The sequence below is a fragment of the Cygnus atratus genome, chromosome 2 (assembly GCF_013377495.2).
Source record: "Cygnus atratus isolate AKBS03 ecotype Queensland, Australia chromosome 2, CAtr_DNAZoo_HiC_assembly, whole genome shotgun sequence".
NCBI lineage: Eukaryota > Metazoa > Chordata > Aves > Anseriformes > Anatidae > Cygnus > Cygnus atratus.
This window is the reverse complement of record NC_066363.1, coordinates 160,104,573-160,119,083: the sequence shown is the minus strand read 5'-3', so window position 1 is coordinate 160,119,083 and position 14,511 is coordinate 160,104,573. Positions and strand designations below refer to the sequence as shown.

The 14,511-nt window shown below is 53.6% G+C and overlaps 1 protein-coding gene across 1 annotated transcript in view; it reads right to left on the bottom strand.

Annotated features, from left to right (window-relative positions):
* The window catches only part of NRBP2 (nuclear receptor binding protein 2), a 32,341-nt gene extending 20,329 nt beyond the window's left edge, over positions 1 to 12,012 (bottom strand). Inside the window, 1 exon segment of the mRNA XM_035570127.2 lies at positions 11,826 to 12,012. Coding sequence (XP_035426020.1) covers positions 11,826 to 11,942 — 117 coding nt within the window. The 5' untranslated portion in view covers positions 11,943 to 12,012.
* Positions 12,013 to 14,511: the final 2,499 nt, after the last annotated feature.

Genomic DNA, 14,511 nt, shown 5'->3' with positions numbered 1-14,511 from the left:
AAGCAATAGGCAGGAGAGGCCTGTTTTGGAGAACAGAAGAAGGACATGATATGTTGTTATTCTTCTGGGGTGCCTCTAGCAGACGGAGAAGACGTGGACATAGCACCTGGAGGAGAGGGGACTGCGCATCTCCTGTTTCCTTCCAGACACCCACACATGTTGGCCCTATCCCTCAGCAGAAACATCACCCTGTCCTCCATCCACCCTTCATGCCATCTAGATCAGCACTCCCTGACCACTGTGGGAGGCAGAGGACAGCATGGTCCTGGAGGCCTCTTCTGCTGGTGGCCACACTCACAGGACCTTGGCACAAGAGCAGAATTGTGGCAGGTTGGCAGCTTCTGGCCGAGAGAAGGGGTCCAGCCCCAGCATGGCTGTGGGCACCAAATGCTGGAGCTGGGCCCCCTCCCATGCCTGAGCAGCATCTCGCACCCTCAGCCCCCAGCACACACGGAATCATAGAATCTTTTAGGTGGAAAAGATCCATAAGATCATCAAGGCCAACCATCACCTAACACTACCAAGTCTACTGCTAAACCATGTCCCTAAGCACAACCTCCAGGGATGGCAATTCCACCACTGCTCTGGGCAGCCTGTTCCAATGCCCAACCACTCCTTCCGTGAAGAAATTCCTCTTGTGTCCAACCCAACCCTCCCCTGGCACAACTTGAGGCTGTTGCCTCGCGTCCTATCACTTGTCACCTGCGAAAAGAGACCGGCACCCTCCTCGCTGCAGCACCCTTTCAGGAGGTTGTGGGGAGCGATGAGGTCTCCCCTCAGCCTCCTCCAGACCAAACAGCCCCAGACCCCTCAGCTGCTCCTCACCTCTTGTTTTCCAGTCCCCTCACCAGCTTCGTTGCTCTTTTCTGCACACCCTTGAGCAACTCAATGTCCTTAGTGTACTGAGGGGGCCCAAAACCAAACACAGTACTCGAGGTGCTGTCTCACCAGAGCTGAGTACAGAGGGCCGTCACTTCCCTCGTCCTGCTGGCCACACTAGTTGTGATGCAGGCCAGGATGGCATTGGCCTTCTTGGCCACCTGCGCACACTGCCAGCTCCCGTTCAGCCACCTGTCGAACAGCACCCCCAGGGCCTTTTCTGCTGGATGGCTTTCCAGCCAGATTTGTCCTCCTGCATGCCAGAGGCCGGAGAAACTCCCAGTGTGGCTCCAACCCAGCAGGGCTGCCTGACTTCAAGAGAGACCAGCTCCTGCCCACAGGACCTTTACCTGAATCATTTCTAAAGTTTGGCTTAGGTTTGATGCTTCATCTCCAAGGCAACCAGGCAGGGCAAAGCCTCAGCCCTCGGCCCCTGGTCAGCTGAGCAGTGCAGGGTCACATTACCGTCATTGTGGCACTGGCACAAAACACCTGGCACTGTTTGCACCACTGCACAGCGCACAGCAGACCCTGCCTGGAAACATGTGTTCACCTTAATGCACAGCAGAGGGATAATCTGAAGGTGGCTCCAAAATGAGCCCAAGGCACTAATGGAGCCCACTCTGCCTGACCTGGCAGGAGCTGTTGGGAGAACCAAGCACCGGCTGCGCTACTGGGATGGGGCCGGCTGGCTGGAACGAAAGGCGGGCAGGGGCGGCAGGCTGGGAAGGGGTTGGGAAGGGGCTGACAGGTCTGCAGGTGGCATTGCATAGACACTCACCCCCCATTCCTGAAGGGTCTCTTTGCCTCCCTCCAGGCCCATTGCTGCTGGGGCTGAGATGCAAAGTGACTGCAGGGAAGGGGAGGGAAATGATGTGGGTACTTCTCACAGCCTGAGCTCAGACATCACCTCTGCGTACCCATCCAGAAAAATACCATATGAACAGAAACACAGAGGGGCCATTCAAGAGGCCAGGGGAGACCTGACAAGCCTGGCAGTTACACCAGAAGGCTGACCCTTCTGGTGGGATAGCTCACATGACTGGAATGCTGTCATAGGAAGGCTATGTGCTTATGAGAAAAGACCAGCCAGGAAGGCGAGGTGGTGGAGTTGTTCTTTATGTGACAGAACAACTGGAATGTGTGGAGCTCTGCCTAGGGGTGGATGAAGAGCAAATTGAGAGCTTATGGATAAGGATTAAAGGGCAGGCTACCATGGCTGACACTGTTGTGGGTGTTTGCTACAGGCCACATGATCAGAAAGAGGAGGTAGATGAAGCCTTCTTCAGACAGCTCAAAGTAGCCGCAGTCACAAGCCCTAAAAGAATAATCCCAAGCACCAGTACAGGCTGGGGGCTGACACCTGCTGGAGAACAGCTCTGCAGAGAGGGACCTGGCAGTCCTGGTGGACAGCAGGCTGACCGGGAGGGAGGCAGCAATGTGCCCTTGTGGCCAAGAAGGTCAACGGTATCCTGAGGTGCATTCAGAAGAGTGTTGCCAGCAGGTCGAGGGAAGTGATTGTCCCCCTCTGGGGGGGAGGAGGCCACACATGGAGTATTGTGCCCAGTTCTGGGCTCCCCAGTACCAGAGGGACATAGAACTAATGGAGCAAGTTTGGAGGAGGACTACGAAGATGATTAGGGGACTGGAGCACCTATCGTACAAGGCTGAGAGAACTGTGCCTGCTTAGCCTGGAGGAGACTGAGGGGAGACCTCATCAATGTGTATAAATACCTGAGGGGACAGTGTCAAGAGGATGGAGACAGTCTCTTTTCAGTTGTGCCCAGCGACAGGATGAGGGGCAACAGGCACAAGCTGAAGCAGAGGAGGTTTCAGCTCAATATGAGGGCGTACTTCTTTACTGTGAGGGTGACAGAGCATTACAACAGGTTGCCCGGAGAGGTTGTGGAGTCTCCTTCTCTGGAGATATTCAAAACCCGCCTGGACACCATCCTGCACAACGTGCTCTAGATGATCCTGCTCGGCAGGGGGATTAGACTAGATGATCTCTAGAGGTCCCTTCCAACCTCAGCCATTCTGTGATTCTGTGACTCACGGATGCTGTACATCCCACAACTGGAAGCAAGAGGACCTAACCTCTTCAGGGGTTTTCTGGACTGGTGCTAAGACAGAGACCAGGGGAAAGATGAAGCTTTAGGAATCAAAGGCCCTTGGGCATGCAGGAGAGCAAGGCAGCTGCAAGTCTGCACACTGACTGGAGCTGAGTTGGGTGTGCTGCCTGAGCCGCTGCTGGCCCAAGGTGCATGGGGCTGTGCGGGACGGAGCCCTTCCCACCCACCACAGGCTGGCAGCAGTGCTGAGAGCACCCCATGCTAGCCTGTGCACTGCTGCCTCTGCTGCCCCAGCCACCACTCCAGGTGCTGGGGATGGTGCTGGGACAGAAGGGCAGGAAGAAATGGCACCTTCTGAAGGACAGAGGGGAAACTGACAAACCCAAAGAGTGAGCCCAGCAAGGAAAAGCAGAAACCTGTCTTACAGAGCCTCAGGTTCTCAGGGCACAGAACAAAGCTCACCAAGACCTGGTGTGAGAGCACCAGGTGCCCCCTGGTGACACAGTGACCGCAGGTATTTGTTGGTGCCACAGGTCACAGCCTCCGTGCTTCATGGCCCAGGGAGCAGTGCCAGAACTGCTCTGCCATGGAGCAGAAACCCCTGGTTGCAGCACTAGAAGGAGGACTAGCAGGGCATGAAGATGGTGATGCTCACAGCTGGCACAGGTTACCTGACTCCCCGTGACACTACAGCATTTTATCCCTTTTGGCACTGGGAACCTGCAGGATTTTCTGGGGCCACAAGGCTGAGCAGGGAACACAATGCGCAGAACACTTTTGCAGAGTAAATCCCCAACCTGCTCCTCTGCTCCAGGATCTCATTAGCCTGGGTGACAGCAAAGGCTGTGTGTGGGCTCTCAAGGGACTTCTGTTCAGGTTGCAGTTAGCACACAGGTGCTGCTAAGGCTCACGAACACACCTCAGATGGCAGAGCCTGTCCTCCTGGAGCAGCACATGCAAGCAGCAGAGACAGAGGACTGTGTCTCTACAGGGCCTCCCTTCCCAGCCTGAAGCTGGACTCCCTTTGCCTTTCCAAATCACAGGGATGTTCTCCTGTGTTCCCTGGCCCTGACAGAGGCTGTAATCCTCTCTCCAGCACCCCACACTCTGTAACACGCAGGGTAGGGGTGACTGTTGCAATACAGAAATAATGCTTTTAAAATATGTAAAAGGGGAAAAAAAGAGCTTAGATAGCTGAAGCTACACTGACACCTGTGCTGCTCCCCTCAGCTTACCAAGGGGTAGGGACAAGAAGAAATAGTGGTGGCAGACTGCACGAGGAGCATAAGCTGGTGCAGGTCCTGCGGGAGCAGCAGTGCACATGTAGGATGCACCCAGCAGATGAGGGGGGCTCATCCATGGTCCTGCTGTGCGCATTAGTGATTCTTAGGGTGAACAGCTGACAACCCCATGATCCTGAGCTGGGAGCACTCTGCCAAGGGTCTGAGACTCTGTGGCATGGATCTGAGCTCTGCTTCCAGGGCCCTGTTTCAAGCACTAACAGCCCTTTGGTCCCTGGTGTGGGAGCAGGGAAGAGCAGCAGCCCTGAGCAATTAGGGAGCAATCTGCTCCCAGGCCTGCCTGTGCTGCTGCACAATTTCACCTGGCAGCAGGTACACCAAAGGCTGTGACAAAAGAGGCAGCTGGGTGACATCCACCCATCCTGCTATCTGCAGTCCACAGCAAAACAACAGACCAAGCCTAGTGTCCTGTGACAGAGCAGGAGCAGGATGAGGGATCTGTGCTGCCAGATAAACCTGTTTTCTCTGCGTGATCATGTTACACAATTAGCAGGTGAAGGGAACACATGAGATGGAAAATATTTTGATTCCAGTGAAGCACTTGATCCTACCTCTCACAAAAACATATTCTCCGCAGTAGTTCAGACCAGTGTGGATAGACAGCTAATGCACTATCAACCGAAGAGACTCAGCTGAGCAGGGATGGTGGAGTGCCACGCATGGGGTCAGGGGTGCTTGCACAGGTCAAGGCAAACTCTGCTGCAGTTTAATATCTTCTGTGCAATGATGGAGTGAAGCGGTGCAGGTGCTGGTGTCCCTGGTCTGGACAGTGCTGGGGGAGTGGTGGACCTCAAAGAGGAGAGAAGCAGCACGGCAGAAGGCAAGAAGTGGCATTCGACCAATCAACCAGGAAAAAAACCCACAAAACCCAGGTGCCCAGCTCCACTGCAGGCAGGAGAGATGGAGGGAGGAGAACAGGCACGTGGCCAACACAGCAGAACATACAGCAGCAAAAACCTCCTGTCCCAGGGCAGAAGGAGCACCCATTTCATCCAGCTCCTTCCATGAACTTTCTCTCCCCATCCCCATGAGGTCCCCTTCCTGTCAGCAGCGGCAGGATGGCTCTGGTTTGAGAGCTGCAACCTCCCCCAGCAGAATTCACAGCATTCCCCTCAGCCTGAGCCTGCTGCCCATAGGTGGGAGGGCTGGGCGCTGTTCCCTTCTCCCATACCCACTCCTGCCCTTCCCTCTCGCCCAGCGGCTGCTGGAACAAACCCTGAGATCCCTGACCTCTCCTTCCACTGCTGGGAAGGGGGCACAGAAGTGTATTTTTCCACTGCCCAGATAAGAGCCAGGCGAGATCCTGCAGGCATAAGTGTTGTTACTTCCAGGGCAGACTGACGAGCACTGCACAGATGCCTGGCTGGTGACGGGAAACCGTTTGCTTTATCCCAGGGCACCGTGCAGCCCTGGGGAGGTGCGAGCCTGTGGCTGGAGGAGGTGCCCCAGGACAGGAGATGCGGTGTCCCCACCCGCTACTGCAGGCCCCCCTATGCCCGCCCACCTGAACCTGGGGCAAGCGCCTAGGGGTGGGCTTGCAGTGCTCATGGAGAGAGTGATGGGCAGCGCGAGCTGGCCATCCAAGCCCATCCTGAAGATGACTGACAGCCACCCTTCACGAGACAGGCACAAGCAGTGACCAGTATAAATTAGGCCAATTAACAGGAATTTGGTGTCATTTACCCCTCAGACTGTGTGGGGAGAGTATTTGCCCTCTTGCTGTGATGGTGCAGAGCAAACCCAAGCTGAACACACAGGATGCCATAATTCCATTTCCATGAAAGGTAACAAGAGCTCATTTCTGATCCCAATATGATCACATCGGGGAATGCTAAAACACTGCCTTTCATGTGCTTATTGTGCTAACTTGTGAAATGGAAGAGCAAACCAATGAGCATTTGACCATCTTTGAACCCATTTTGTAACATGACCATGGGACGCCTCCTTTGTCCCAGAGTGAAATAAAAAAGCTTCTGGGATCGTGTGTGTTCTCAGGTTACATCAGAGAAAAAGGAGGAAGTAGACAAGGGACACTTAAGGTGTATAAGCTCGCAAGGTTCATATGAGATGTCTGGCCACTGTAAACAAAAATACCTGCATGCAAAAACAAATGGAAGGGGGGAAAAAAAAAAGCTTGGTAAAAACAGAAAGGGGTCAAAACATGGAGAATCCTGGTAATTTTAACAGCTCTCTTTGGTGTCTAGTTTGAGGGAACAAAGAAGGAGCAGCTGCATGCATTCGTGACATGGCGAGAAGCTGGAGCAGACAGTGTCTTAGCAAGGAGCACACCAAGTAGCCCAGGAGCAAAGAGCTGTAAACAGATAGGCATTCTTGTGGAGTATGTGGATAGAAATAAAAGAGCATGTTACCGCACGAAAAAGGACAAGTTTCTGCACTAACCTTTACCACCCAGCTAAGTCACCGCCCTCCTCAGCAATGAGAACAAGGTGGAGGATTGTTGTGACCAGGAAGATCATGAAGGATTAAAGGATCCTTGAAACAGAGAAAGTAGCAAGGGAAAGCAGACCCAAAGCAAAAGGTGAAACAGTCTCCCTGTTCATCGCCCACACAAACTGGAAGTGTGATGACGAGGACACTAAAACTAGCATGAAAAGTCTTGTTTGTTGCCAAACAGTCAGAAAACATGCTGAGAAGAGGACTTCACTGTCTGCTTCCAATTAAGTTTACCTACTGGTGAGTTACGCCACCTTAGTTCAGACAACTTCATCTTTCTCTCACTAATATCCTCAGCTAAAACCACTTGGGATGCTCCACTTCCTACCTGGAGCCCAGAGTAAAGCCTTGTGATGATGCTATGAACCTGTCTGATCAGCTGAGGCCAGCAGGTTTGCAAGTAAACTCATCCTGGAAAGTTAAACAAACTGCAAACAAAAGCCATAAAACCAGTAAGCGGAAGAAAAAAATAGATGGCATGAAAAGAAAGAGCTGAGTCCTTCAGCTGATCCCCTCTGCTCTGGAAAAGCACTTCACAACAAAGCACGCTTCAAGTCCTAGTCTCCTGGGAGGGCTGGCAGCAAAGCAGCTTTTAAAAATAACTCTGGTGGCAAATATTAAATACTTGGGTGCTTTCCAGACAATGTATCACAGAACTGGTTATCCTCACTGCAAACATCATGAATACCCAAAAAAGGGGGAACTCCCTTCCACCTCAGTGTATTAAATCCTTGGATTATTTCTCCATATGTTGTTTTCAGTTTTAGGTCTGGGGGAAGCTATAACAACATTTCAAAATCTCCCCCTCTTGCAGCTTTTCTCAAGTCACTTTATTTTCTTCAAAATCTGTTTAAGCATTTCTTTTCTTTCCTTCTATTACCGTTTCTCTTTTTCCTCCCCTTCCTCCTGTTGGTTTTAGAAGTTGGCTAAAGCTCATAGTTCAAGGGCTCTGTATCATTATACAAGCAGTCATTAACCCTTTTATTAAACAAAGTGACCAAAAGGGGAGCAATAGGCTATTTAGAGCAAAACTCCGACCAGCCCTATTTTAGCAATCAGCAGCTGCACTGGAGCTGCCAGCTCTGCAAAGCAGAATGCGGGGCTTGTGATGTCAGGGTTACACGCAGAGAATGGGACCTAACAGTCAGTCCTGTGAACGACAGCACAGCCCTGCCAGAGCAAGCATGCGCTCACATGCAAAAAGAAAGGGTCAGGAATGCTGAAGGCAACCCAGGGCACACTTGATCCTGGACACTCTCGTGTGGAGCACAAGAGGCAGACCTGTCCGTCTGGGACACCCGCAGGGATGGATGAGAAAGGTGCTGGAGACGGCCTGAACCAGGGGTACATTACCGATTAATGCCACGGTACCAGTGCTCGTGAACAGCAGAGTCAGCAAATGCCTACTGGTCATAACAGCCCCCTTTCCAAAGGGATAAAGGTTTTGCAAATGCAAAGCAACATGGATACATAAACATTTGTTTTTAGCAACATGGTGCTAGAGTTTACTCAGGAAACTGTAATCAGACTAGGAACCCCACCGCATGGGAAAAGTTTTGCAAAACTTTTTAAAAAGCAGTATATCAGGTTTCATCTTCCTTATTACTCTTACTCCACAGGACGGGTGGAAAAAGTAAATGAAGTCATCAAACCAACGCTGAAAAAAACATATCTTCCTAAATGGAAAAGTCTACAGCAGCAGCATTCCTTTGCTGCACTTTCACACTAGTAGCAGGGAGAGAAGTGAGGGAGGCAGAACATGGGTTGTGCTGATGCTGAATGTGAAGTTAGTGAAGGATTCATGTGACTGTTTCTCCAGATAAGTTGCAAAAATACTTTAAGTGCTTCCATTTCCTAAACTGTGACTTCATATGCATCATAAATACATGCATCATGAACAGACAACGGAAGTTGTGAAGGGAAGTATTCTCCTCTTTGGTGTGTACGGCCAGACCCAGCACAGCGGTAGGAACTGGCACCATGCACAGCACATTCACGCTGTTGCACCCGTACCTGAACTGGGTGTAATAACGCACTCTGTAGGGCTGCAGAGAATGGCTGTAACTGCTACATGTGAAAACAAAGGTGCAGTCCTTGGGTACATGTTATTAATAGATACACACTAGGAATTTATCATAACACGCTTCTCAGCCTGCACCACAGGGCACCATGGTTTAAGCCTCAGAAGCCTGAGCAGGGTGCTCACCCCCGCTCACTTCAGCTCTCCGGGCTCTGTACGCTGCTGCAGACTGCACGTCTGCACTCTCCCACCCCTCCGGACCCATTCTTGCAACAGCAGGACCTTGGATCAAGCACAGCACCATGGGTCCCATACAGGACTCAACTGTTCTGACAAAAGCAAGTTAAGGAAAATAAATAATTATACTAAGTTATCAGGATAAGGAGGGAAAATCCCTATTGGTAAAAATACTCGATGTGCTTATGGAAATCAGAATGTTTGTTAAACAGAATGGCTGTTTATCTACATTAGAAGATAACAGCTTACAAATAGCAAACTGTTTTCTTCCTGGTACATAACTGAAGCATTTAGGAATATGCAATAACTAGTCTCTTACACAAAACTTCCTTCACTTTCATTTGCAATGTTAGGCAGTGCTGCCACTTCCCTGTTCGAATTCATGCACGCTTTTGTCGCGGCAGCTTTACAGCTCATGGCCCCTGTCCCTGTTAAGCAAACAGCTCTCCTCGGGTCGCTCACCTGAATGCACCCTTTCCCGAGGCATGCAGCTCTGCCATGGGCGAACAGTCATCATGTGATGTGACGAGCCCCTTGCTCATCAGGAGATGTGATGATGGCAGCACTGTAACTCACCTCTTTGTTGTGTGGCCACCTCTCAAACCCCTGAGACACACAAGACATACAAGCTTTCCTGCCACCCCCTGCTGTCCTGCAACACCCACAAAAGGTCAATCCTCCCCTCCCACCTCTCCATCTAGAAACACCACAGACGGGTGGCACGGCACAGTGACCAATTACCAAAACTTCTGCGTGGAAATGTCACTGATGGTGCTGTGCACCTCATTTGTTTCCACCTCTCCCACGCACTGCACAAGGCGACAAACCTCCAGGGGACGGTTCCAGCCACTGCAATGCCACTGTGGAGAGCTCAGAGCTCACTTGTTGAGTTACATGTTAAAATATACATCATTAAATGTCACCTTTGGGTCAAAATAGACAGGGATTGTTCAGACAGGAAATGACCTCCAAGTCATGTCTTTGCCAAGGACAAGTAGGGTGCTCAGATGGTTTTGGTGGGTCACAGATTAAAACACATCATCCAAGAACTCTGTGAAAACACACAGTGTGACTACAGGTCAGATGCCATTAAATTACACGAATTATTCAGTACAGCCCAAACGGTTCCCCCCTATTGCTCACTTCCAACACACAGTGGAGGTCATTTTGTGCCTGTAGGTCTAATTGCAGGAGCATCAGGGTGTTCTCAGCCAAAAATCTGCTTTCCTGACAGCTCTTCTCAGCCCTTCAGCTGTCCTGCAGAGCCACCTGGCAGAGACCACGGGGTCTGCCGGCTGCTCCTCCATTGCCACTCCAGGCCTCACCGGCAGCACGTGGCGGCCGCCTGGGGCCGAGGGACGTGCCGCAACGCCTGCACCAGCAGCCAGAGCTCAGCGCCTGCCGGCTGCAGGGTGCAGGTGGTTGGATGGACGGCTGATGATGGGTGCCAGCAAAGCCAGTCCCAAAGAAGATTTGGGAAACGACATAAGGCAAAAATACATCTGGCTCAGATGTGGTGCACAGGTGGGATCTGATACCCCAGGAGAGCAAAGGGCAAGGTGGGAAAGAAGACGTGGGATTTTGAACGTGGAGTCAGGCCCTGGCACCCACCACGTGGCACACGCACCACTGCATGCGTGCTGTGGCACAAGGCTGCAGCACTAGCCATGTGGAACGTACCCATGCGAGGCCCTGATACGCAGCAGAGGTGTTGAGGTAGCGGGAAAGAGAGATCAAACTGTGATGTGTGGGCATAGAAGTGCCAGAAAGCACAGAGCGACACAGGAAAGGCAGGTGCTGGTGGCACCAATACAGGCAGGTTATCAACATCTCAGCAAAGCCCAGGCTGGGATGAAGGACAGCCTAAAACATGAAGAGCCTGCAGCCCAGCTGGGGCACTGGATGGACTGCAGAAAGGCTGTTAGCAGGCAGTGGGAAGATAAAGAACAGGATTAGCCTGGGATGGGCCCTTTTACCCTTTAGAAGCTGTGATCGCTGTCCCACCTCCGCCTGGGGTGAGGATTTACCTACTGACTTTGATCCCGATTCCTGGGTGCCCTGACAGAGGCAGGGAGACTCGGGCTCCACTTTCAGGGGGAGAGGCATTGCACTGACATGAGGGACACGTCTGGAGGAGAGAGGTCAGGGGTGATGATGGGAGCTCTGAACAACACAGGACGCACTGCAGGAGGGCTCTGCTGTGCCCCTGGGCTGGCAGATGAGCTGCAACAGTCCAAAGCTCTTCTCTGGAGAGCAGGAACCGGATTCTCCAGCCCTGGGGGCAGTAGCGCAGGGGCCAGCCCCCATCACCGCCATGCCCCGCGATCTGCCCGGCAAGTCCTCATTCCTGCAGTTCCCCGGCCCCCAGACCCGCAGTTACCGACGTGCCACGGTACCAGGGACACCGGGCACGGCTCGAGGAGCACGGCCAGCGAAAGCCTCCAGGACGGGGCTCGCCGCCGGCTCCAGCGGCGCCCAGCCTCCTTCCCGCGGCCACCAGTGCCCTCCGCTGCGGGCTGCGCGCCCGGGACCGCCCGGCTGCCCCTGGCACGGCCCGGCTCCCCGCACCGGGGCTCCCCGCACCGGGGCTCCCCGCACCGGGGCACGCACAGCCCCGCTCTCCGCGCCTCCGGCCGCCCCCGTCCCTCGCTGCCCCGCGGGGCTGCTCCTGCACCCCGGCCGCGGCCATCGCCCTCAGCGGGCACCTGCGGGCGCCGAGCGGGTCCCGGCAGCGCCGCCCGCGCCCGGGGCGGGTTGCGGGCTGCGGCGGGGCCGGGGGCAGCGCTGCCGCCCCGCACAGCCCGGGGCCCCGCGAGGCCCGGCGGCGGCTCCCGGCTCCCGGCCGCCGCGCCCGGCGCCCACCTGCTCGCGGCGCTTCTGCCAGCGCCCGCAGGGGCTCTCCTCCAGGATCTCGCTCTCCTCCTCGCTCTCCTCCTCCTTCTCCTGCGCCAGCCGCGCGTCCGGCTCCGGCACCGCCATCCCCGCGCTGCACCGAGCCGCACCGAGACGAGCGGAGCCGAGCCGAGCGGAGCCCCGCCGCGGGCTGACAGCACCCCCAGCCCCGCCGCGCGGGGGCCGTCCCGGGCTCGTCCCGCCCCGCTCCGGACGTGCGGCCGCGCACGGCCCGCCCCGCCGGTACCGGGGGGCCGCTGGCCCCCGGAGCGCGGCCGGTCCTGGCGCGTGCCCCTGCCCCGGGACCCGACCCCCAGGAGGCTCCCCCTGGCCCCCGGGCAGCGGTGCTGTGCCGGAGCCCTGGCACCGGGACCGGGGGCTGGGGGCTCCTCCGGGCGCTCCCCGAACCCGCTCGGGCGTGGGGCTGGGCAGCGGCCGGGGGGCCCTGGTGGGGAGGGGAGGACCCGGGGGTCCCTTCCCACCTCAACCCTTCTGTGATTGTGTGATCCGAGTGCCCGTGGTCCTCGCAGCAACTCTTTGCATTTCTCCTGCAGCCGAACGCTGCCATCTTGCCATCTTCCCAGGCAGCCGCTGGTCGGTGCTGGGTGCCGGGTGCTGCGCCCCGGGCACGAGCACCCAGCTGGGCTCCCATGCCTGCTGAGGTACTGTGCACCCAGAAAGCACTTCAGCCGCTCTAAGCAAGAAATCTTCCAGATGTTTTCATTCCTCTGGAAAGTTTCTGGCTCATTCACTGTTTTTCTTTTATTTCTGGCCGTCTCCGGTTTCTTTTAGCGTGTTCATTATTTGTCCCACCCTCCTTGTTCCACACTGGTGCCTGCTTTCTGTTTTGGGAAATGTTCCCTCACCCCAGACTGTTGCCCTTTTTAGCTGGTGTGGTTAAGCAGGAGGGACTGTGGTGAGTGTAGCTGCTGGATGAGGAGGCACTGGTGGCACACTGGGTATCCTGAGCTTTGTTAGCCTCAGAGTGTGCATGCAAAGTCCCACTCCCTGCAGCACAGCATAAATGAAGGGGAGGTGTTTCACTGTGTGGGTGTACCAGGTCCTGCTCTGACCACAGAATGCCTACAGGGAAACTGGTGCCACCATTTCCAGCCCCGTGGCGCTGCCATGGGCACTCGTCAGGGCCTGATCTGCTGCTGTCTGCTCCCCACGGCAGACACTTGTCTGAGCCCATGTGGGTAAATCCCAGCCCCAAAGCTGTCCACTGTCAGTGTCAGCCCTGTGTGAAACCTGGCAGATCGTGTCACCACCTCCTGGACTACAAAAGCCCATCCCAGGCCAGGGCTACCTCCAGGCACCCACACCAGTTACACCTGTGCCTACCAGAACAGACCTGTGGGTAAGTAAGTCACTGGTTCTTACCAAAGTGGAAGAGAAAAATTCAGCTGGGAATAAGCACAAGGGCAGGGAATAAAGGGCTGGAACCAGACAAAAACTACACACCACGCCTCAGGGACCTTTCCTATTGACTCCCTGTGAGTCCCTTTTCTGTGGATGCTGTTTTCCTGTTGCAGATCTGCCCATTGTCCACCAGTTTCAGTGTAAGTGCTAGGTGGATAACCTGTGCTGGAGTTGATCTACCGGTTTCAACAGATATCCTTTACAAGTAGAAACTGCCACAACAAGGAAGACAGATCAAATACAGGCTGAAAGAGATTTTGAAAAATAACTGGCCAAAGATAAAAAATGGTGCTCAAAGACACTGAAGGTAAGAATGTGAGCAGAAGATACGTAGAGCCAGGGGATGATGAGGGTCTAAATGGGGTCGCTGGAGAGATAGGACTATAGTAAAACAGCAAATTGTAGCATTTACTATGGAGGAGGTCACAAATGAACCCTTTCTCTACATGAGGAAAATCAGAGGATTTGTCTCAAAATGAGGTGGCAAAAGATCAGATTATGAAGCTAATCAATAATAGGAATCGTGACAAAGTGCCAGGGTGAAATATTTGCCTAAGAGGTTTGTAGGAATGCAAATGTTTAATTGCCAGAGTGTTTACAATGGTACATAAGGCAGACTTGGTACCACCAGGCATTGCTGTTCAATACGTTCACAAACAATCCAGAAAAGGGATGAACAGTAAGTTGGCAGAGTTTGCTAATGACAGCAAAGTATTCAGGACAGTCAGCTCTAAAGCTGCCTGTGAAGAGCTGCAGAGACTCTTGTGACACAGGAAGGGGTATCAAGAGCGTGGACAAGCTTTCACATGAAGCAAAATACTCAGCTTGGAGAGCGATTGCTGAGCTGGGGATATGCAGATGGACTGCACCATGAGTGGTACAGAGCGCACACAGGAATGATTATTCACCATGTTGCACAAACTGGTGTTTGGGATGCCCAGTAAAAAGGCTACGCAAGAGTTTTTAAAAAAATGAATGGGAGTAATTTTTTACTGAGGGTTTCTTGGGGGGAATGTTAGTGGGTGAAACATTGTGGAATTCATTGCCACAGGGTGTTTACAGGGTCCAAAGTAGAAAAGGATTTTAAAAGCCATTAGGCAAATTTGTGGGAGAAAAATTGATTGAGAGCTATTAAACACAAAGACGCAGATGTAGCCTCTGGTTCAAGAGGGCTCTAAGCTGCAGTTTGTCAGAAGCTGCTACTCTGCAAAAGTCAAATATTGTTCAGTCCCTG